The 23,450-nt window shown below is 46.8% G+C and overlaps 1 protein-coding gene across 1 annotated transcript; it reads right to left on the reverse strand.

Moving 5' to 3' along the window:
- Nucleotides 1–1,060: 1,060 nt before the first annotated feature.
- KLHL28 (kelch like family member 28) lies at nucleotides 1,061–22,335 on the reverse strand. Its single transcript, XM_089657227.1, has 5 exons — nucleotides 22,239–22,335; nucleotides 10,907–11,805; nucleotides 8,945–9,409; nucleotides 7,493–7,701; nucleotides 1,061–2,662 (listed from the first exon to the last, which is right to left on the reverse strand). Exons 2-5 carry the CDS (start codon nucleotides 11,803–11,805, stop codon nucleotides 2,499–2,501), a joined length of 1,737 nt encoding a protein of 578 aa, XP_089513353.1. The 5' UTR covers nucleotides 22,239–22,335; the 3' UTR covers nucleotides 1,061–2,498.
- Between the last annotated feature and the right edge of the window lie 1,115 nt (nucleotides 22,336–23,450).

Below are 23,450 nucleotides of genomic sequence, written 5' to 3' on the forward strand. Positions count from 1 at the left end.
TACAGATTAAACTTTTTTTTCCTATGTTGCATGTTAAAGCTATAATAAACCCAAAAATGTAATATATTGCAGCTTACTAATCATTAGATGGGGTGGCTGCATCAGTTTTTCATTCTTTTTATTTTTAGTTTTTTTTTCCTTGTTTTCACCTGGTGATCTGCCCAGTAGCACACCTCCTGTATTAGGCTAGGTTCACACTGCTGCCATCAGATTTTGATTTGATTGTCAGTACAATTATGAGAGAAGGTGGTTCTGCCTGGCCCCTGGCTCTTCCATCTCCACTCAGTCATCCTTCCAGGTCTCTTATCTGCAGCCTCTTGAATGACTAGGGTAACATCACTCCCACACACGTGCGTTGGGGTCATGGCACTGCAGCATGCCGTAGCGTGGTGGGAGCTGCATGTGTGCAACTCCGATAACATTAATACTGACAGGCAGGGGGGACTTGTAATGTTAGTGGTTTTTGCAGTTCTTAACTTGTCTACCTCTTTAATGCACCACACTAAAATGCAGAGGTGTGAATGCAGCCTTAGCCTGGGTTCACACTGATGTGGAGCGGAATATCGCATGTGATTCGCACAGGAACCACACTGCATTTCCGTGCAAATCACATGCGAAATTCTGTGCAGTACCATGTGAGCCATACATTTTGTATGGCTCAAATCGCACCGCATCAAAAAGGTGCAGGACCCTTTTTTTGGTCCGCACTAGAATCGGATCGCATGAGTATTCACATCCATTGCAAACCAATTTCAGGGTGTTAACATACACACCCGCAGCAGTTCACATGAACGGGGTGCGATTGTGATGCGGTGTGGAATTCGCACAGAAACTCAATGTGAACCCAGGCTGTGTGTCAATCTTCATGTAGGCAAGGCATCCAGCCTGAGGCACTGGGTACCACAATGGACGATATGAGAACCAGATATTGTTTTGTTTGTTTTTACTCTCTGTAAGATAAATACATAGAATCTGATTGGTTGTAAACAACGATTATCCCAGCACTGTTTTTTTTTTATAAATGTGTAAAAGACAAAAAGAGAACATCAGAGACAGACGGTTGTGACTATAGCTCTTTATGTAAACTTACATCTCAGGATTGGCAGTATGCAGTGACTGTTCCCATATAATATATTAGGGCTTCAATAGTCAGTTGGTGACCACAATTGCCACACCAGTGGTGACTGTGGTAACCAACAAGGCCACAGCTACTTCTCTCACCTGTATCTGCCTTCTGTTCCCCTGGAACCCACATGCATGTTACTATACTTACCATGTTCATCCATAAAATGGCCACAGAAGTGGACATTTCTGATCCATGGTTTAAGGTTAATTTTTTTTTTTTTTTATTTTTTTTTTCTACCTTACCTAAAGACGATCTGGTTATATCTTGAATGTCTTAAGTAAAAAATAAAGGCAACAATTCATGCAGGAATTAAGATTTCATGTTACCACTCATAAAAAGTCCCTTTCCCTCTTGTTGCTTGTTTCCTCTGCAAGTAGAGGTCTGGCAACTTGAACATGACATGTCACAGATAAAGGCTGTTGAGATATCTACATTTCCCTGTGTTTACATCTCCCCCTCAGCTACTGGTCTGAGATATCTAGAAGTACAGTAATGTATCAATGGCAAGGGCTCTAGCTTCAGAACAGGGGTGTCCAACTCCAGTCCAAATGCTCTGGGATGCTTGCACATTTTTAAGCATTTGCCCATTAACAGCAGTGAATCACTAAGGCATAGTTCAAACTGACTGTCTATCCCAACACACTGGCCTGTATACATCCTTCAAGGACTGGAGTTAGATATCGCATGATAAAAGACAGAAGAGACATGAGGCATATGAACGATACAGCTCATGAAAGATCCAAAGCTGCAGACAACAATACAAACAGATCCCTGGTGAGTAACATGTCCTCTATCTTATTATAGCACAGTTTAGCTAACATTATATATTATTACAGCGGCAGTTCTGGCACTTTTTTTGTATTGCTTGAAAACAACTTGTTGTTAGCCAGAATTTCCCTTTAAATCTCCATGCTTTCTCCAGTGCTTGGCAGAAGTCACTAAGTTGAGTACAGTCTCTCACTGCTGGGCACTAGAGGCAGCATGCCGATTTAAACCATGGACAGAAAGTGTCTTCTTTTAAGGGCCCTACTCTGTCCTAGTTTTAACTCCAAGGGCAGTGTGCCCCCACGGTGTGGATGTGTAGCACCCAGTGATATCCGTCCCAAGCTTTGGCAAACACCGTCACATACTACGCCTGTAATAACTATTATCTTAGATCTTTTCCAGCATACTACCACTTGGAATAGTCAGTCAAGCTAGTTAGGAATAACCGGCTACAGAAGAGTGACCGTGTTTGAAGCTGTTGGAGGCTTTCACCTGACAGAAGAGCTGTACTGAATTCTCCATGTCTTCACGGTTCGGTATCAAGGAGATGAGGCCTTGGAAATCCATTCATGCAGGAATATAATATTACACAATGTGCTAATGTTCATCAAAGGGCCGTCAGACCAAAGTTACACCGAGAGTACGCCATGCCGGCTGAATCCAACCAAGTGTCTGAGATAGGGTCGTATTTCTGCACTGTGTTTAGATAGGTCGCACCTGAGTGACCACCGACCACATAGAGGTAGTTGTCAATCACTGCTGCACCGACACCTGTCCAGAAAAGGAAAAAAACAGATTATGAACAGCTGGTAAACAAAATGTATAGGGTTCCTTTTCTATTGTTCTGTACTAGAAAGGAACATTTTTGTGCCTAATTGATCAAGTAAATAAGTATGGCAAAGTGAATATAAATATTTTATATTTACCACTTGCAGCCTGCAGGTGGCATGCTCCAAGAACAGCTACTTAATCCATGCTCAAAAAAAAAAATTGCTACTGTTGTAAAACTTAGCTGGAAAGCTAGAGAGGTCAGACTGTACATAAAGAGGTCAGACTGTACATAAAGATGAATGGATCAGAGGAAAGGCATAACCCCATTCCTCTCTCCTATTAATGTATCCATAAAAAAAAGTATTTTTAAGTACAGCTAATATAAAATATCCTATTTGCCGGCTGAAATGAAGACAGACACAGCTTTTGTTTTATCCAGCTGTATTTACTCAGTGCAACTTATAACAACCAAGTGAAAAATATAACACCAACATGTCAGAGAAAACAAACAAAAAGTTGGAAAAAAGGGATCACTGTCAGGTGTAGCTAATCACTTTCTCAATGCAACAAAAGCCATTTGACTTTCACCTGTTATCAGCTGTGGTCATATTGATTAGTTCTGCATAAAAAGAGCTTTCCTAGAGCATTTCAGTCCCTGATATTGCAATTGAAGCAAACAACTATGAGTGGCAAGGCACTGTCAAAAGATCTCCGGGATAAAGTTGTGGACAGGCACAAGTCAGCAGATGGATACAAAAAGACAATTTCAAGGTTTCAAGGTTTTATCAATGCCTAGAAGCACAGTGACGTCTATTATTAATAAGCGGAAGGTATTTGGTACAACATAGACCCTCCTTGGATCAGGACATCGCTCCAAACTGGAGGAAAGAGCCAGGAAGAATCTGGTAAGAGAGGGTACCAAGAGGTCTACAGCAACTCTGAAGCAGGTGTAGGAATCTATGACAAATAGTGGTCATTGTGTGCACGTGACACCAATATCACAAATTCTCCACAAATGTGACTTGTATGGGGGGGTTGCAAGAAAAAAGCCGCTCCTCAAGGCCACATGCAGTCACCACTGAACTTTGCCAGAACGGCCCTTGAAGAGTCTGAGACCACAAGGAAAAGGGTGTTCTGGTCAGATGGGACTAACATTGAATGATTATAACACTAAATATATCTGGCAGAAATCCAATCCAGCTCACCATCCAAATACCACCATTCCTACAGTAAAGCATGGAGGTGAGAATATCCTGTTATGGGGGTGTTTCTCTGCAGCAGGGACTGGAGCACTTGTCATGATAGAAGGAAAAATGGATGGGGCAAAATACTGTCAAAATCTTGAGGAAAATCTCCTGTCCTCTGCCAGAAAGTTGTCAATGGGAAGAAAGCTGACCTTCCAACATGACCCAGAGCACACAGCAAAAACAACCACACGGGTTGAAGAAGAAAGAGGTGAATGTCCTTGCATGGCCTAGTCAGAGCCCAGACTTAAACCCCATTGAAAATCTGTTAAATGACATGAAGATTGCAGTCCACAATCGGTCTGCATCAAATTTAACTGAACTTGAGCAGTTCTGCAAAGAAGAAGAGTGGGCAAATATTACAAAGTCTAGATGTGCAAAGTTAGTAGAGACGTATCCCAACAGACTAAAGGCTTTAATTAAAGCAAAAGGTGGTTCAACAAAATACTGACACCAGGGGGTGATCCTTTTTCCAACTCAGTGATTCTGTTTTTGATTTTTAAATTTTTTTTTTTCAAACATGTTGGTGTTATATCTTCCACTTGGATGTTATAACTTGCACTGAGTAAACACAGCTGGATAAAACAAAAACTGTGTCCGTCTTCATTTCAGAGTGCAAGGGGGGCAATTCTTTTCTATACCAACTGTAGCACTGCCAGTTTACACAATGCTTTACATACTGTACATAAATGCAAGAACAGATCTGAGCATAAACACACAGGGGGGAGATATACCAAAACTGGTGCGCACCTGTCAGGAATGGACTAGCCAGCTAACACCTGGAACTGATTATGCTGGGGTATTTAAGGGATGGCCAGACTTGCAGACTCTGCCTTGGTGTTGTGTTTCTCTTGGGCCCTGTATCCTGTTCCTGCTCTCTGTTCCTGTCTGATTCTCTGCTGACCCTGCTCTGATCCCTGGCTTGTCTGATCATCCCTCTGCCTGACCCTCTGTACTACGCTGCTTGCTACCTGTTCTGATCCCTGGCTTGTGACCCTGACCATCCCTCTGCCTGACCCTCTGTACTACGCTGCTTGCTACCTGTTCTGATCCCTGGCTTGTGACCCTGACCATCCCTCTGCCTGACCCTCTGTACTACGCTGCTTGCTACCTGCTGAACCTGGCCTGTGACCCCGACCAATCTCCGCTTGCTCCCCCTGTACCTACCTGCCCAATTGATATTGACCCGGCCTGCCTGACGACGCTTGCATTGTATGTACTGTTATCTGTGGGTGGTTGGTTTGTTTGCACTGTATTATGTTTAGTATTGCACTGCGTTTATGTTTGTGTTGTTAGTGTTAATAAATTATATTGTTTATAACATATCTGAAGTCTGCGTTTCCCTGCGTCAGTCACACACCTCTGGTCACACCTGGGAGCCCTGACAGCACCTAACATGGTGCATCTGTGCATAGTAACCAGCTTCCAGGCTTTATTAAACAAGCTGAATCTAGAAGCTGATTGGTTACTATGCACAACTGCACAAGATTCGGTGTGCACCAGTTTCAGTAAATCTCCCTAAAAAATTGTTCACATGCTTAATTTCTTAGATCAGGGGTTCTTAAAGAGGAACTTCAACCCCCACCCCCACGGGTTAATTTGGATTTTAACCCGACCTTATCTTGTCCGCTGGGTTGAGCTACTCATTCACCCAGCGAATCCAGCCCTTCCAACTGTAGTCTGCTGTACAGCAGGTCCCACTCCACTTTGTGATGTTGTCAGGAGGCTAGTTGTCTCTTCTAGGCCCCAGCAGCCAGCCTCCTGATGACGATGAACTACATTCGCAGTGTATTTTACATAGCCTTAAAGCCTCCTGGGGTGTGTGATGTATTTGAGGAGGTTTGGGTCAGGAGGGGACTTCAATTTTTGCTTAGGTGAGAAAGGCAGAAGACCTGGCTGTTCTCCACCAAAAAGCAGAATAAGGGATGGTGGAGGGAGCAAGTAAGACAGAACGAACAACCAAAAGCGAGTGACAGGCTGCCTTTACTTTCTAATGGGCGGCACAGTGGCTTAGTGGTTAGCACTTCCGCCTGGCAGTACTAGTGTCGTTGGTTCGATTCCCAACCACGGCATCACCTGCCTGGAGTTTGCATGTTCTCCCTGTGCCTGCGTGGGTTTCCTCCGGGTACTCCGGTTTCCTCCCATGCTCCACAGATATGCTGGTAGGTTAATTGGCTCCTGTCTAAATTGGTTCTAGTATGTATGTGTATGAATGTGAGTTAGGGACCTTAGATTGTACACCCCTTGAGGGTTAGGGACTGATGTGAATGTACAATATATATGTGTGTAAAGCACTGCGTAAATTGACGGCGCTATACAAGTACCTGAAATAAATGATTACAGATCCCCAAATGAATTGCCCAGCATGTCCCTATACGCCCATCATCTAAAAAGCAGCAGCAGCAGTCCTACTAGTCTATGGTTTGCATTCATACATTCATAGCTAGGAACAGAACAGCTACAAGAATATCATACTTTTATCATAGTTATCTGTATAAAACCAGCAAATCATAAATACACAAGCTAGCTAAAAAAAGTGAAATTTTGCAGTTGCTGTGCATTTAAAGTCTTGTTCACACCACTCAGTGTGTGTTACTGTGCGCATAATGTTTGTGCGATGGTGTAAAATGCATACTGCCGTGGGTTGTAACACATTTGAAGTGCTTTTTTTTTTTTTTTTTTTTAAATTCTGTGTAATTCTACGCATGCAGCACTTTGTGAAGCATTAAAGTGCGCCAGAATGTGCTGCACAAAATTACATGTCCTGTTTTCTTTCAACGCACACTAATGCAGTGTATTGTTGTGAACTGAAGCTACTGGACCTAAGGAAAAGTGCATTGTTCTTGCGTTGGCCAATGCTAATGGTGTGAACGAGCCCAAAAACATGGAATGCAGCTACAGTTACTATATTATTCGCAGTTCATCTGATACATTGAGTTAATTTTTCTACTTTTATTTTTAGCTCAACATTACAAAGCAGCGCGTTTTAATTATATTATTATTTAAAGATCCAGTCTCATACCCCCATCATATGGTTCCCAAATCCCCAAGGGGTATAAATAACGCCAGCTAAGAACCCACCCCTGCTTTAAATTATGAAGCCAACATCATCTGTAGTTATGTGGAGACCATGGAAGTGATTAAGACTCAGATGTCATATTTGTGAGATAAAACAGAATTCTGTATCGCATGGCCTCAGTGCAGAAGGTTTATTAGCAATCAATCTTTCTGGCTATAATTGCTACAGTCATGAAAACCCTCGGTACTGAAGGAATTATAGAAATCCAACCCAGATCACTCCTCTCTACAATATATTTAGGGCAGTGATGGCTGAATCCTAATTGGCTATGGTTCACTGAAGCAAGGTGCTCAATACCTGAAAACAAGCAGCATTAGTATCTTGGCTCTACCTCCTCCCTCTTGCGTTAGCTCATGTAACAATTATATATCCCCATAGGTGGGATAGTCCCACCTCACAAACAAGTAAATTATTTATAAAGACAACTAATGAAACATTCAAAACAATGCAGAGCTGGACTATAAATAATTGATAGATATCCTATACTTCACTTTCTTTATCCCTCACCTGTTCTGGGTTCCGTCATGGGTCTACACACTGTCCACTGGTTTTGGTGAGGGTCATAGCGCTCGATGCTGGACAAGTGAGACACCCCGTTGTGTCCCCCAACTACAAAGATAAATCCCAGCATTACGCTCACTCCAAAATTAATCCTTTTATCAGCCATAGGCGCCACCATTTCCCAAGAGTCCTTAGCCGGATCGTAACGTTCCACACTATGTCAAAAAAATTAAAAAACAGAGTCAGTGGCTTAATAATAAAACCGTGAAAAGGTGCAATAAAGCTCCATAATTTGTGACAGAATCTGGGCTGGTCAGACACAAGAATCACTTCTGCTTAAAAGGGGGATCACCAGCTGCAAATTTGATGATATCAGGATGATGGTGCTGGCATCATCCCGGTATAACCACTTCACTCCAAGGACCTTATAAAACGTCCACCCGGGAGGAAATGGTTTGATTGTAAAAGGATCACATTTTTTAAAAAATATCAAAACATGTTATAATTACCTGCTCTGCACAAAGGTTTTGTACAAAGCAGCCCAAATCCTCCTCTTCTGAGGTCCCCCACAAGGAAGCCACTTGCTATGGGGGCACTCATGCAGGCTCGCTCCTGAGATAGCTCTGTGTATCAGACACAGAGCACAGCTCAGTCCTGCCCCCTCCTCACTGGCTGCAATGGATCCTGCTGTTGTCTGAGTCAATGAGAAGGGAGACAGCGAAGAGAGCCTCTGCTCTCGTGATCACCACTGGATCCAGATCTGGTAAGTAGAAGGGGGCTGTTGCTGAATGCAGAAGGTTTTTATTTTACATTAAGATAAAAATCCTTCAGCCTTTACAACCTCTTCAACTGGTAAGATATTTGAATAGGTAAAATTATGTTATATTTCCAGTGCTTTCTCTAACATAAATAGCACAATCCTATATATTTTCCCCAAATAGTCCAATCCCAGCATCCAGGCAGGAGGGCAGGGTTATCTATAGTGTAAGCTTGCTCTCAATTTACTGGTTTAAATTCTTTCCAGGATGAGAGCTCTGATAATTGCAATGGGACCAAATTTTGCAAAGGTGCCTTGGTCTGTCAGAAGTGGTTTAAGATTTTTCTTTTTTAGGTATCCTATGCGGACTAGCTGGATTGAGTGCTGGGATGGCAACTACCAGACACTTCCGACAAAGACTTTTCTGAATCAAAATTATATATATATATATATATATATATATATATATACACACACACACACACATGTACATATACACACACACATTAGACACAAGAGTGCCTACTGATAATTGTGTATTTGTCTTCTAGGACTCTATTCACGCTGAGAATTGTTCCCCTAACAACCATGTACTTGTACTGATAAAGATAGATAATTAAATCCCTTGCCAATTACTATCATGAGGATGTAAATGCTACATGGGATAAACAGAAGACTACTCAACAATAAACACATTATACCTGTTCATATGAGCTGGGCCATAACCACCTATAGCGTAGATCATGCCATCCAGAACAGCGCCTGCAAAGCAGCTCCTCGTCTTAATCATTGGAGCAACCGGCTGCCACTCCTTTGCTTTCGGGATATATTTTTCCACTGACTGCAAGCATGACTGTCCATTATATCCTCCTAAGGCATAAAGTTCTCCTGCTAAAACTACAGTGCCTAGGGTGCTGCGACACTCGTTCATCCTCTCCACAGACGTCCACGTATTGGTGACCGGGTCCCAGCACTCCACAGAGCTCTCGTGCTTCCTCATATTGATGCCCTGTCGCATTTGATTGACAATGCCCCCCACAGTAGTGGCAATGCCCCCAACAACATACACTTTCTGGTCCAGGGTGCATAGTCCAAACTCATAACGAGGCGTTGACAGAGGCGCCAGGCCTATCCAAGAGTCGTCTTGGGGGAAATACATCTCCATGCTGGAAGGTAGAAAGTGAAAACCAGATTAAACATTGCAACTTACATGTCTGCAAACACCCTCTTGAAAGATAAGTTCCAGAATAACAGCTGGGAATAGTAAAAAGCAGCAGCACACTGCTGGAGTCATCACTCTGTGATGGACCGTGCAATGCAGTGAAGTCTGTTCAGCAAGGTATGCTGATGTTTTTCAGTCCAGACCTTTTCCCAGTCTAAGGCATTTATACTATTACACATTTAAAAAGTGTATACAAAGCCAAAATGTCTTTTATTGACATTTTGTTTAGGGTAAAGAATGGTTAAAATTGTCAGGCTTTTTTTTTTGCAATTGGAGAGATTTTCCTTCACACCCTGTCCTGTAAAAACAACAAGAAATGAAAGGAAATCTCTCCAAACGGAGGGAGATTCCCACTTAGAAAGCAATGTCCCTATTATAAGATTATCCTTCTGTTCTAGTTCAAAGTCATATCTAAGCTCAAAGTCATCTTCTGAGTACCAGGGGAGTCCCATGATCCCATGCACAATCTAAAATTGAGGCCGTGACTTTGGACTTCTGATTTTACTCTGAAACTATGATTAGCGGCTGTTGTTCACCATTTTATAGGGGCCTTGCCTAACTCAGGAGCTATGTCCACCATACAAATCTTCGGAACTTTAAAGTGCAACAGAATCAAACATTGGTGTATAATGGAGAGGGAAGAGTAATATCTGCACCTGAGTATATTTTTATAAGCAACCAGGGACCCGCATTTAAATTGATACCAGCCACTGGTAATCCCTTGTACAGCCCTGCCCAGACTGGGAGAGGGAGAAGCAGCACAGGGAGGCAATAAGGTGTGCTGCAGTGCTGACAAGAGACATAGGAATATCAAGAGAGAGCACAGCAATATAGAATTTGGCTCATTAGTCTGCTGCTTCCCCAATGTTAAATCACAAACTGGAGCATTTAATGAAGTAGAGTAAATTCAGCTCTCTAGTCTGGCTGTGTGGAAGGGCTGTAAATGAATGGACTGAAATACAAATACTTTGGTAGGTAACCAACAGGCAGGTGAGGGAGTCAATGGAAGCGAAGTACAAGAGGAGGCTGTTACTTTCCCATTCTTTGCACTTCTCAACATTCCCACTGGCCAGGTGGAGACTTGAAAATAGCAAACACTTCCAGGTATGGCGGAGTGTGTGAGCTTTTCCCTTTCCTCCAAACATGCAGTGGATGAGGTTGACTAGGCATTCATCACGCCTGTTCACAGCCATGAAAGGGAGGGAAAAAGTTAAGTAGCCTTGAGTAAACTCCAACACAGAGCTTACATGGGGCTTTTAAATCTGGATATCAGCAGGGATTGTGGGTTATAAAGAGATCCTCGTATTTTGATCTAAATTGAAAAACAACAGGTTCTCTTTAAAACTGAAAAGAGGTTTGCTCTGGGCACAATAAGAGAGCACAATACTCAATTAGTCAACTGCCTAGGTATGGAGGCCATGACATTTCTACATCAACCTACCTCTCCAAACAAGTAAACAGTCCAGCTTTCCCTCCCACTGCGCATAGCACTTTGGGAGCACAGCGAGGCTGAGTCTTTAGCACCGTCTGATGGGAGAGTCTATGTTCAGGCATAAAATGGTATTTCAGAGCTTCGTTGAGTAAATGTTTACAGGTATGGTCATCGCGTATAAGGTGATTAGCTTCATACAGCCTGGTGAGAAATTTGACACTCAGCAAAGGCAGTCGGACACAGTGCAACAACTGGGAGAGGAACTTCTGCCTCTCCTGTACGTCATACTTGATCCAGGTCTCTAGCGCATAAAACACACTCTCCTCACTAACAACATTCAAACAGTCATTGGAAACGATCTCATGCAACTCAGAATTCGTCAGCTCGAAAAACTCTTCCGTCTGACAGACATCCTCAAAGTTCTGGCATATGAACTTGTTGGCAGCTAGGTAAAGTTCATGGCAGCCATAAGTCTCGGCAAAGCGCGAAATGCCAATGCAATTGCCCACGTCGAGCTGGCTCTCCAGGAACGCACAGCATTCCTTTAGCACTAGCTTGATCTGTAGCAGGTTGGCCGCTGGAAGAAGAGACTCGACTGTTTCCTGGGAAATGAAAACTGTCCCTGTGTAGGCGTATTCTATGATGGCCTGGAGGGCGGCCTCATCGACACACTGGAATTCTACCTGCGTATTCTCTTTCTCTGAAAGGTTTCCTGTAAACATGGCTTTAAAATATGGGCTGATGCTGGCGAGCACCACTTTATGAGCATGTATCTTGACATCGCCAACCTGGAGGACAATATCGCAGAGCTCGTGGTGTTGGCGGAGGAGGTTCAGGCCCTGCAGAAGCTGTTCTGAGTGCAAGTGGGTTATGTTGGCAAGCATGTAGGACTGAGAGGACTGGTCCATCTGAAAAGACAAACAAAAACAACATTTACTTATGTACATCATTTCAAACTGGTTATTGATGGCAATAACACATGAAAAGTACCAATAAAGTGTACCTGTCAGCCATTTAAAATACACAGATTAGCGCTGCAGTCAATTGTCTGTAAGCACTGATCGAATTAAAAATTTCCAACATTCCAGTTTGTTAGATCAACTTCTCTCACCTGAAAACGGCCACAGATGGGCAAAAGGCAGGAGAGGAGCAGTGTATACAGTGACTGCCTGTCACTATAGGTCAGTGCCGGATTTTAAATGCAATTGCTGGGTTTTTTTTCCCTTCATTATAGCTCAGAGAATCAGCTGTCACTTTCCCAAGTTAAAAGAAAGAAAATTTCTTTTTAGTTTCTTTCCCGAGCGAAAAGAAACAAAGTTTCCTTTAGCTCCGAGGAAAGTGACAGCTATGGTGAAGAAAAAAAAAAGCCAGCAATTGAAATTAAAAACTGGCACTGACATGTAGTGACAGCCAGTGAGGAAGCCTCTCTGTATACACTGCTACCTCACTGTATACACTGCTCCTCTTCTGCCCCTTTCTTTCACACACTGCTCCCCCTCTACAAAGAGGACCTATCACTTATATGCTATCACATAGGGGACTATTGGTCCCCTATGTGATATCAATAAAATCATAAGTTAAAATAAATAGACATGAAAGTAGAAAAAAAAAATGGAGCCTCCCCACATGCGCAGACATTTCAGTTTCGGAACGGTTTTTGGCCACATGCATTCTGAATTTTCGGTCTCTGTTTCGGCACGAGAATTTTCATTTCAGTGCACCCACTAGTTTTGATGCAGAAGCTTGGCCGTGGAAACCCATTCCATGAAGCTCTCTATTCACTATTGTGCTCATCTGAAGGCCACACAAAGTTTGGACTCTGCAGATAGTTGGCGACTTCTGCGCACTTCAGCATGCGCTGACCCCGCTCTGTCATTTTACGTGGCCTACCACTTGGTGGCTGAGTTGCTGTTGTTCCCAGTTGCTTCCACTTTGTTATAATACCACTAACAGTTGACCGTGGAATATTTAGTAACAAGGAAATTTCACAGATGGACTTATTGCACAGGTGGCAACCTATCACGGGACCACGCTTGGAGTCACTGAGCTCCTGAGAGCGACCCATTCTTTTAAAAATGTTTGTAGAAGTAGTCTGCATACCTAGGTGCTTGATTTTATACACCTGTGACCATGGAGGTGATTGGAACACCTGAATCCAATGATTTGGAGGGCTGGCCCAATACTTTTGGCAATATAGCGTACATATACAGTGAAAATAATGATTTGATCCACTGCAGATTTTGTAAGTTTGCCCACTTACAAAGAAAAGAAGGGTCTATAATTTTTTATCATAGGTGTATGTTAAATTATATTTTTTTATTTCAGGTACTTATACAGCGCCGTCAATTTACACAGCGCTTTACATACATATATTGTACATTCACATCAGATGATAGAGACAGAATATTAACCAAAAATCCAGAAAAAAAATACAATACAAATATTATAAGTTGAGTTGCAGTTCAGTGAGTAAAATAATAGCAACAAAAAATTCAAAAGCAATGCATGTCTAACAAATTATGCACTGATTTGCATGTTCATGAGGGAAATAAGTATTTGATCCCCAAGTAAAACACGATTTCGTACTTGGTGGAGAAACCCTTGTTGGCAAGCACAGAGGTAAGAAGTTTCCTTAGTTGGTTACCAGATTTGCACACATCTCAGGAGGGATTTTGGTCCACTCTTCTTTACAGATCTCTAAATCCTTAAGGTGTACCACGATCACATAGCCAGTCTGTGGGAGCCAGAATTATTGTTGGTCCGTAGGGGATCAAATACTTATTTTAATCACTGAACTCCAACACAACTTATAACATGTGTATCATGTGTTTTTTCTGGATTTTTGGTTGATATTCTGTCTCTATCATTTAAAATATGCCTATGATAAAAATGACAGACCCTGTATTTATATATATATATATATATATATATATATATACACACACACACATACACACGCACACATACAAGGGTTAAACAAAAATGGAAACGCTACATGATTTGCAGATTTGGTGTAACGTCACATTCTTTTGCTTCCACTGTGTGATGAGACACCTAGCTAGCAGGTGGGAAGCCTCACTTTCGTCATTTACTGCGTGCGCTGCTAGTAATACGGAGTCATGTCAGAGCTTACCGAGCTTTAAAGAGGACAGATTGTTGGTGCGACTTAGCTGGCGCCTCTGTGACTGAAGTTGCTAATTTATTTGTCATGCCACAAGGTACACTATCAAAGATCATGGCGGCATATACAGTTTCCAGGAGAACGTCGTCTGATAAGCGTAAGTGCAGTCAACTGACCAAAGGACATTGCGCAGGACTGTGACCCGGAATAAGAAAACAACTTCTGCAAAAGTGACTGCAGAGCTCAATCTCAGTCTTCACAGGACTGGGATTGAGCTCTGCAGTCACTTTTACAGCAGTGGCACTTAAACAGTACAATGTATAAGTCACACTTTGGAGAGGTGCCTTGCTGAGTCAGTGTGGTTTTAAATTTGCAAATGTATAAAATAAAAACCTCCGATTTTCACCTTAAATGTTAAAAGCAGTTTACTTAGATGTATTGCACTGACTAACTGGACAGAGTGCTTGGGATTTTTTTTGTATTGTTCTTTCCTAGTGCACATATGCACTACTCATTTTAAACAGCACTCCAAGGCACCGGATCTCTGACATACAAGCATTGCAGTGCACAACGAAAGGCAACGCACTACTGTGCTTTATGGTGCACTGCGCTGACAAAAATGGTGCATGACTGTTTTTTGGACGTTTTGGTCCGTTGACAGCCCATTCTTTTGAATAGGCTGCCTTTATCCAACGCATGTTGGCACACTAATCCCAAGGTATAAATGGCCCCTTAAAAAAATTACCGTAGAAACTGAACCAATGCCTACACTGACCACTCATAGTTTTGCTTTAATTCCTTCTCTAGCACTGGACAATTTGGACTTTGGAGCTTTTGGTTCAGGTTTAAGAGAAACCAGATCCATTTGCTCTGACCAGATCCTGATCCAACAACTGTCTCATATCATCGCCTGCACCACCATGTATTGCCTAACTAGTATTTGCACTGTGACAAACGTCAGCCATTTAACAGTTCTTCTCTCACCTAGGTCATCCCATAGCCAATGGAAATGTGCACCTTGTCACCCATCATCTGACATCATTAGTCATCCATCACCTGTCTAAGGCTATGTTCACACTAGCTTTGTTAGGTGTTAGTCAGGTGTTCGGGAAGTGTTTTTAACACTCCTCAAACACCTATGAAAATTCTACACATGGCAGCACACAGTGCTGTTCACACTGAAGCGCTAGTGTCGCGTCGCGGCAAAACTGATTCTTCATGTCGAGTCAGGAGGAGTTGAAGCCTCCCATTCAAGTCTATGGTGATGCTCCTCCAACGCCTGGCAGGCCTTTGAAAGACGGTTTTGGAGCGTTAATACCATTAAATTTCATTATAGGTGTTTGTGGTGCGGTTTTAATGCTTGGCAAGTGCCTATCAAACGCCTCAAAAACACACATTGGGGAATGTTTGAGGAGCCTTAAAACAACTTCCAAAACGCCTGTCTAACGCCTGTCAAATGCTATAGGGGCGTTTGGCAAGAGTTATGCCGACCATAGACAAGTCGAAAATTGGACGATTTTTTTGGCTGAAAAAAAATCGTCCGATTTTCGCACTGTTAGTGGGTTAATTGGTCGGCTGTTTTTCGGGTTTTTTGCACAGTTTTTTTTTTAATCGGTCATGTTGGAAAATTTGCGGCCGATTTAGATGATCGGCCGATTTTCCCGGCAATGATGAGCAAATCATTTTTCCAATAAAAAATCTGCGCATGAGCCGTGACCTGCAAGGGAAGAACAAGAAGAAGGAGAAGAAGAATGGGAGACACCTGAATCCTTCCTACGAACTGGAAGTCCAGTCCGCTATTATATTTTATATGAAAAAGTCTTGTGGTTGCAACAAATGTATCCATTTGTATCCAAATAAAACCACAATGTATTTGTATTGCTGTCACATTGTATGGTGTGCTCCCGTCTCTGTCAAACTGGTTTCTTTTCCCATTCTTTCGTGGACATGGGTGGCAGCATCGGCAACGGCACCGACCGATTTTTCGTTTATCGGCCGACAATTCAGCCAATAACCGGCTCATCTATGGCCTGCATTAGAAACGAGTCAAGTGTGAACGAGCCCTTCCTTACCTATGTTCCTTTCTAAACAAAGCCAGTCTCTCCAAAGCTACCTATTATACCCATCTCACATGTGACTAAACCATCATTTGTCTCACCTATGTTTCAATATTCATCCCGTCTCCCTCATGACACTGCTCATCCATCAATAATCCTACCTGTGTCTCATTTTTAATCACCTGTCGCCCATCATTATGTCCCACTTATCACACATGTCATCCGTTATTCTTCTCACCTGTGTCTCAGTATTCTCACTTATGATGCTTGTCATTCATCACACATCTCACCTACGTCTCATACATTGTCTGTGACACTTATCACACCTGTCAGTCATCATTCAGTGCACTAATGACACCTGTCATTCACCTCACTTATGTCTCATTAATCATGTTCTGTCATTTATCACACCTGTCTTTCATCATACTATCTATGTCTTCATTTTGACCTCTCTCTATTTTATTATTGTATTGTTCTTTCCTAGTGCACATATGCAGCTCTACTCATTTTAAACAGCACTCCAAGGCACTGGATCTCTGACGTACGCACATTGCAGTGCACAACGAAAGGCAACGCATTGCTATGCATTGTGGTACACCCAGGCGTGTATTTACCACAAGGCAAACAAGACTTTTGCCTAGGGCGGCATTTTTCAGGGGGGGCAGCCCTGTCCCACAAAAGAAGGAATAGAAGAAGGAACACACACAGCATGGGGACCTGGTGGGTTCCGAGAAAGGCTGCAGGTTTCATGATGGTGTATGCACAGCCCGACTCTCGTTCCTGGGGATGTCCGGAGCTGTGAAGGTGAGTGACTTTCTCGCCATGGGGGGACGGTGGCTGGTGCATGAGGGGCAGTGGTAGTGGAAGGCTCTCTCTGGTGGGGCAGGGGTGTTCTCATTGTCAGGCTTTATCCACGGGGGGTGGGGGGGGGGGCAATTTTTGTGTTTTCTAGGGCAGCACAAAACCTAAATACACCACAGGGTACACCTGTCATCCATCATTCCCCCTCACTTATGTCTCATTATTCACAGTCTGCCTCACTTACCACACCTGTCATCCATCATTCATCTCAGCTATTTCTTAATATTCCATCACCTGTCATCCATCATACGTTCCGTATACATTTTTTCAAACAGTTCACACCACACTCTGTTCCAGTGCATTTTTAATGTGTTTTGCTGTGTTCCAGTACAGTTCTGTGCAGAAACAAATGCAGCAAATTCTACTTTTTTCCTGCAACTGACTGCAATGGTGTGAACTAGGGTCAGTGGAATACATGGAAAACCTTGTGCATGCATTTTTAATGCTGAGAAGAAAAAAAAAACGCACTGGACTGCATCTGGTGTGAACCGTCCCTTACTAATAACTCACATCATCTATCGGCTGTCCTAATCATGCCAGTCATCCATCAAATATATCTTACCTGTAAACTTTTGCCTAGTGCGGTCATCTGTCACCCATGGTGTCTCTCATCTGTCATATACTGTTACTGCGATGATCTGTTATCCACCATCTACTGCCTGACTTGTGTTTGCAAAAAAAGTCACCCCCAAGAGGCTGATATCTGTCACATCTCTGCTCCACAGTCACATGTCTATCCCACATCCCTTCTTATTTGTACAGTCAGATGTCTACCGCTTGTTGAATTTCTACAGCCATCTGTCTCATCTTATACAACCACATCACTATCATCCGTCTAATCTTGCCAGTTTTGCACCTGTCAGATCTCTACAGTCAAACCTCTTATATTTGCCCCATTTTCACATTACTATCTTTTATCTCATTTCCACATAAAAACAGAATTTTGCCACTTGCCCCTCTCTGTCACCTGTCTGAGGTGTAAGATCGCCCCCTCTTCCAGTTCCCTATATTATGCACACCTATCCCCTGTGTACAAACCTTTAGTCACCTATATCAAAAACCAACCATCAATCTGCCCATCCAGCATCCAGTCACCTGTCCCAGCTCTGTCTCCCTTCTGTTATCATCATATCCAATAACATTTTGATCCTCTGCCCCGGATTTCCTTCTACCTCCCTGTGACATCCAGTCTTCTCTAATGTGTCACTCATCTTCTGCCTACAACCATTCTCCTCTCAGGTGTGTCACCCATCTCCTGTCTACCTGCAGACTATCATCTCACCTCTGCAGTTTCTGAAAGAACTAGAGAAAAGTGTGCCCTAGGAAAACTATGCTGGTGTACATAGAAACCAATCCATCTACAACTGATCTCATCCCCTCCTATACTCCTCTCCCCCTCCCCCCATGCCACTCTCCTCTCTCTCCCACTTTATGCTCCTCTCCTCTCTCTCTCTTCCTCCCCCCCTTTCCCTAAGAACCTCTCCTCTCCCCTAGTTCCCTCTCCCATCTCTGCCCCCACCCTTCGTCTCTCTTTCCACCCTCTCCTCTCTCTCTCCTCCTTACGACACTCTCCTCTCTCCCCTATGTCCCTCTCCTCCTTTCTCCCCCCTCACCTCTCTCTCCCCCCCATGCCCTTCTTCTGTCTCCCTCTCTCCCCCCCCCCCTTTCTTTGTGCTACTCTCCTCTCTCTTCCTCCCCCCCCTTTCCCTAAGAACCTTTCCTCTCCCCTAGTTCCCTCTCCCATCTCTGCCCCCCACCCTTCGTCTCTCTTCCCACCCCCTCTCCTCCTCCTTACGACACTCTCCTCTCTCTCCTATGTCCCTCTCCTCCTTTCTCCCCCCTCACCTCTCTCTCCCCCCCATGCCCTTCTCCTCCTGTCTCCCTCTCTCCCCCCCTTTCTTTGTGCTACTCTCCTCTCTCTACCTTCCCCTTATTTCCACCTCTCCCTATGCCCCTCTCCTCTTCCCCCCCCCCAATCCCTATACCCCCCCTCCTCTCTCTCTCTCTTCCCCACCATACCCCTCTCCCCCCTTCCCAGGCCCCTCTCCTCTTTCTCTCTCCCCCACTCTCCCCATGTCTTTCTCCCCTCTCTACCCTATTCCCCTCTTCTCTCTCTCCCCCCCTCTCCCTATGCCCCTCTCCTCTCACTACCCCCCTCACTATGTCCCTCTCCTCTCACTACCCCCCTCCCTATGTCCCTCTCCTCGCGCTCTCTCTCCCTCTCCCATGCCCCTCTCACCTCTTCCCATGCCCCTCCTGTATCTCCCCCCCACCCTCTCACCTCTTCCCATGCCCCCCCTCCCACCTCTTCCCATGCCCCCCCTCTCACCTCACCCTCTCACCTCTTCCCATGCCCCTCCTTCCTCTCCCCCTTCATCTTCTCATCTCTTCCCATGCCCCTCCTTCCTCTTCCCCTCCATCTTCTCATCTTTTTCCATGCCGCTCCTCCCTCTCCTTTCTCTCACCCCTCTATCTTTAACCTAATCTCTCCTCACCCCCCACCTTCTTCCTCCCTATGTCCCTCTCCCCCCCCCCCCCCCCCCATGCCTCTCTTCCTCTTCTCTCTCTCTCCTCCCCTATGCCACTCTTTTCTCTCCCCCTCTCACCATGCCCATCTCCCATGTCTCTCTCCTCCCCCCTATTCCCATGTCCCACTCCTATGTCCCCCCATTCAATGCCCCTCTCCCACCTCACCCTATGTCCTTCTCCTCCCCCTCTTCCCCATGCCCTTCTTCTCTCTCTCTCTCCCCCTCTATCACTCCTTTCTCTAACCCCCCTCCCCCATGCCCCTCTCCCTTCTGATGCCCCTCCCCTCCCCCCATGCCACTCTCACTGCCTCCCTACGCTCCCCTCCTCTCATGTCCCTCTCCTCTGTCTCCCCCTCCCCCCTTCCCATGTCCCTCTCTCTCCCCCTCCCCATGTCCCTCTCTCTCCCCCCCCCTCCCATGTCCCTCTCCTCTGTCTCCTCCTCCCCATGTCCTTCTCCTCTGTCTCCCCCTTTCCATGTCCCTCTCCTCTGTCTCCCCCTTCCCACGTCCCTCTTCTCTCCCCCTCCCCACGTACCTATCCTCCCCCCCCACGTACCTCTCCTCTCTCTCCCCCTCTCCTTCCCGCGTCCCTCTCCTCTCCCCCCCCCCCCCACGTACCTCTCCTCTCTCTCCCCCTCTCCTCGCGTCCCTCTCCCCCCCCCACGTACCTCTCCTCTCTCTCCCCCTCTCCTTCCCGCGTCCCTCCCCCCCCTCTCCCCCCTCCTTCCCGCGTACCTCTCCTCTCTCTCCCCCTCTCCTTCCCGCGTCCCTCTCCTCTCTCTCCCCCCCCTCCTTCCCGCGTCCCTCTCCTCTCTCTCCCCCCCTCCTTCCCGCGTCCCTCTCCTCTCTCTCCCCCCCTCCTTCCCGCGTCCCTCTCCTCTCTCTCCCCCCCCCTCCTTCCCGCTTCCCTCTCCTCTCTCTCCCCCCCCTCCTTCCCGCTTCCCTCTCCTCTCTCTCCCCCCCCCTCCTTCCCGCTTCCCTCTCCTCTCTCTCCCCCCCCCTTCCCGCTTCCCTCTCCTCTCTCTCCCCCCCCCTCCTTCCCGCTTCCCTCTCCTCTCTCTCCCCCCCCTCCTTCCCGCTTCCCTCTCCTCTCTCTCCCCCCCCTCCTTCCCGCTTCCCTCTCCTCTCTCTCCCCCCCCTCCTTCCCGCTTCCCTCTCCTCTCTCTCCCCCCCCCTCCTTCCCGCTTCCCTCTCCTCTCTCCCCCCCCCCTCCTTCCCGCTTCCCTCTCCTCTCTCCCCCCCCCTCCTTCCCGCTTCCCTCTCTCCCCCCCCCCTCCTTCCCGCTTCCCTCTCTCTCCCCCCCCCTCCTTCCCGCTTCCCTCTCTCTCCCCTCCCCTCCTTCCCGCTTCCCTCTCCTCTCTCTCCCCCCCCTCCTTCCCGCTTCCCTCTCCTCTCTCTCCCCCCCCTCCTTCCCGCTTCCCTCTCCTCTCTCCCCCCCCTCCTTCCCGCTTCCCTCTCCTCTCTCTCCCCCCCCTCCTTCCCGCTTCCCTCTCCTCTCTCCCCCCCTCGTTCCCGCTTCCCTCTCCTCTCTCTCCCCCCCCTCCTTCCCGCTTCCCTCTCCTCTCTCTCCCCCCCTCCTTCCCGCTTCCCTCTCCTCTCTCTCCCCCCCTCCTTCCCGCGTTCCTCTCCTCTCTCTCCCCCCCCCTCCTTCCCGCGTCCCTCTCCTCTCTCCCTCCCCCCTCCTTCCAGCGTCCCTCTCCTCTCTCCCCCCCTCCTTCCCGCGTCCCTCTCCTCTCTCCCCCCCTCCTTCCCGCGTCCCTCTCCTCTCTCTCCCCCCTTCCCGCGTCCCTCTCCCCCTCCCCTTCCCGCGTCCCTCTCCCCCTCCCGCGTCCCTCTCCCCCCCCCTTCCCGCGTCCCTCTCCCCTCCCCCCCCCTTCCTGCGTCCCTCTCCCCCTCCCTTCCCGCGTCCCTCTCCCCCTCCCTTCCCGCGTCCCTCTCCCCCCCCCTTCCCGCGTCCCTCTCCCCCCCCCTTCCCGCGTCCCTCTCCCCCCCCCTTCCCGCGTCCCTCTCCCCCCCTTCCCGCGTCCCTCTCCTCTCTCTCCCCCCCCTTCCCGCGTCCCTCTCCCCCTCCTCCTCCCCGAGTCCCTCTCCTCTCTCTCCCCCTCCTTCCCGCGTCCCTCTCCTCTCTCTCCCCCTCCTTCCCGTGTCCCTCTCCTCTCTCTCCCCCTCCTTCCCGCGTCCCTCTCCTCTCTCCCCCCCTCCTTCCCGCGTCCCTCTCCTCTCTCTCCCCCTCCTTCCCGCGTCCCTCTCCTCTCTCTCCCCCTCCTTCCCGCGTCCCTCTCCTCTCTCTCCCCCTCCTTCCCGCGTCCCTCTCCTCTCTCTCCCCCTCCTTCCCATGTCCCTCTCCCCCTTCCCATGACCCTCTCTCTCTCGTCCCTCTCCTCTCTCTCTCCAATGCCCCCCCCCTCCCATGTCCCTCTTCTCTCTCTCCTTCCCATGTCCCTCTCCTCCTTCTCCTGACCCTCTCCTATGTCCCCCACTTCAATGCCCCTCCCACATCTTCCTATGTCTCTCTCCCCCCCCCCCCCATGCTCCTCCTCTCTCACCCCCTATCCTTATGCTACCCCCCCCATGCTACTCTTTTCTCTTCTACTTTCTGCCTCCCACCTCTTCCTATTCCCCCCATTTCTTTTTATCTTTCTCCCCGTGTCTCTCTCTTCCCTGCCTCCCTCCCCTCATCTCACTCCCTATCCCCCCATGTTGCTCTTCCTCCCCCTCTCAGATCTCAGCCCGGTCCCCTCCTCCCCTCTCCGGTGTGTCCGCCGTCCTCATACCTGTGTCACCCAGAGACAGCGGTACACACACGATCGCGGCCTCCTCCTAGTCACAACCCAAACACAGCGGAGAATCGTCACTTCCGGGTCAGCCAGACTCCGCCCAGCAGAATGGAGGCGGCTCTTCCCCGGCGGACTACACTTCCCGGCGTGCGCTGCGCCCAATAGGCGGTGGCTTGCGAGTTGTTATAGCAGCGGTGTGCGCAGGATATGGTGGGATAGGTGCACAGGGTGTGCTGTGTGTGGCAGGGGTTGCCTGCCATGCTGGGACTTGTAGTCCTACCTGGAATAGTCATTGTTCCTATCAGAATGTCCTGTGTGAGTCCTCCTCCTTCCAGGACTCTTCCTTCTCCTTCTGCATGGAGGAGGGGAAGAGCACTGCTAGAATGGCTTGTTGTCTCGTGTGGCCCAGTGTGGGAGATTTCCCCTCAGTTCATGATCTGGTCACAGTGTTGTCACCAGGACAGGAAGTCAGGAGAGATATCCAATAGGAGATTTGTGTGTCTCAGCGTCAGTATGGCCACAATAAAGTTTTGTTAATAAAAGTATATGATGAACATGGCAGCTCTGACACCTTGGACTTCTCTATACAGCAACATGATTTATTATTAACAACAATGATGAAATGGAACTAATAAAAAGGAAAAATAGGTGGTCAATGGAAAAGAGCCCTCTTACATTGGTGGTCAATGGAGAAGAGCCCTCTTACATTTGTGGTCAATGGAAAAAAGCCCTCTTACATTGGTGGTCAATGGAGAAGAGCCCTCTTATATTTGTGGTCAATGGAAAAAAGCCCTCTTACATTGGTGGTCAATGGAGAAGAGCAGTCTTACATTGGTGGTCAATGGAAAAGAACCCTCTTACATTGGTGGTCAATGGAAAAGAACCCTCTTACATTGGTGGTCAATGGAAAAGAACCCTCTTACATTGGTGGTCAATGGAGAAGAGCCCTCTTACATTGGTGGTCAATGGAGAAGAGCCGTCTTACATTGGTGGTCAATGGAGAAGAGCCCTCTTACATTGGTGGTCAATGGAAAAGAGCCCTCTTACATTGGTGGTCAATGGAAAAAAGCCCTCTTACATTGGTGGTCAATGGAGAAGAGCTGTCTTACATTGGTGGTCAATGAAAAAGAGCCCTCTTACATTGGTGGTCAATGGAGAAGAGCCCTCTTACATTGGTGGTCAATGGAGAAGAGCCCTCTTACATTGGTG

The sequence above is a fragment of the Staurois parvus genome, unplaced genomic scaffold (assembly GCF_062004578.1).
Source record: "Staurois parvus isolate SC_StPar_1 unplaced genomic scaffold, SC_StPar_1.0 ptg000978l, whole genome shotgun sequence".
In the NCBI taxonomy this organism is placed as follows: Eukaryota; Metazoa; Chordata; class Amphibia; order Anura; family Ranidae; genus Staurois; species Staurois parvus.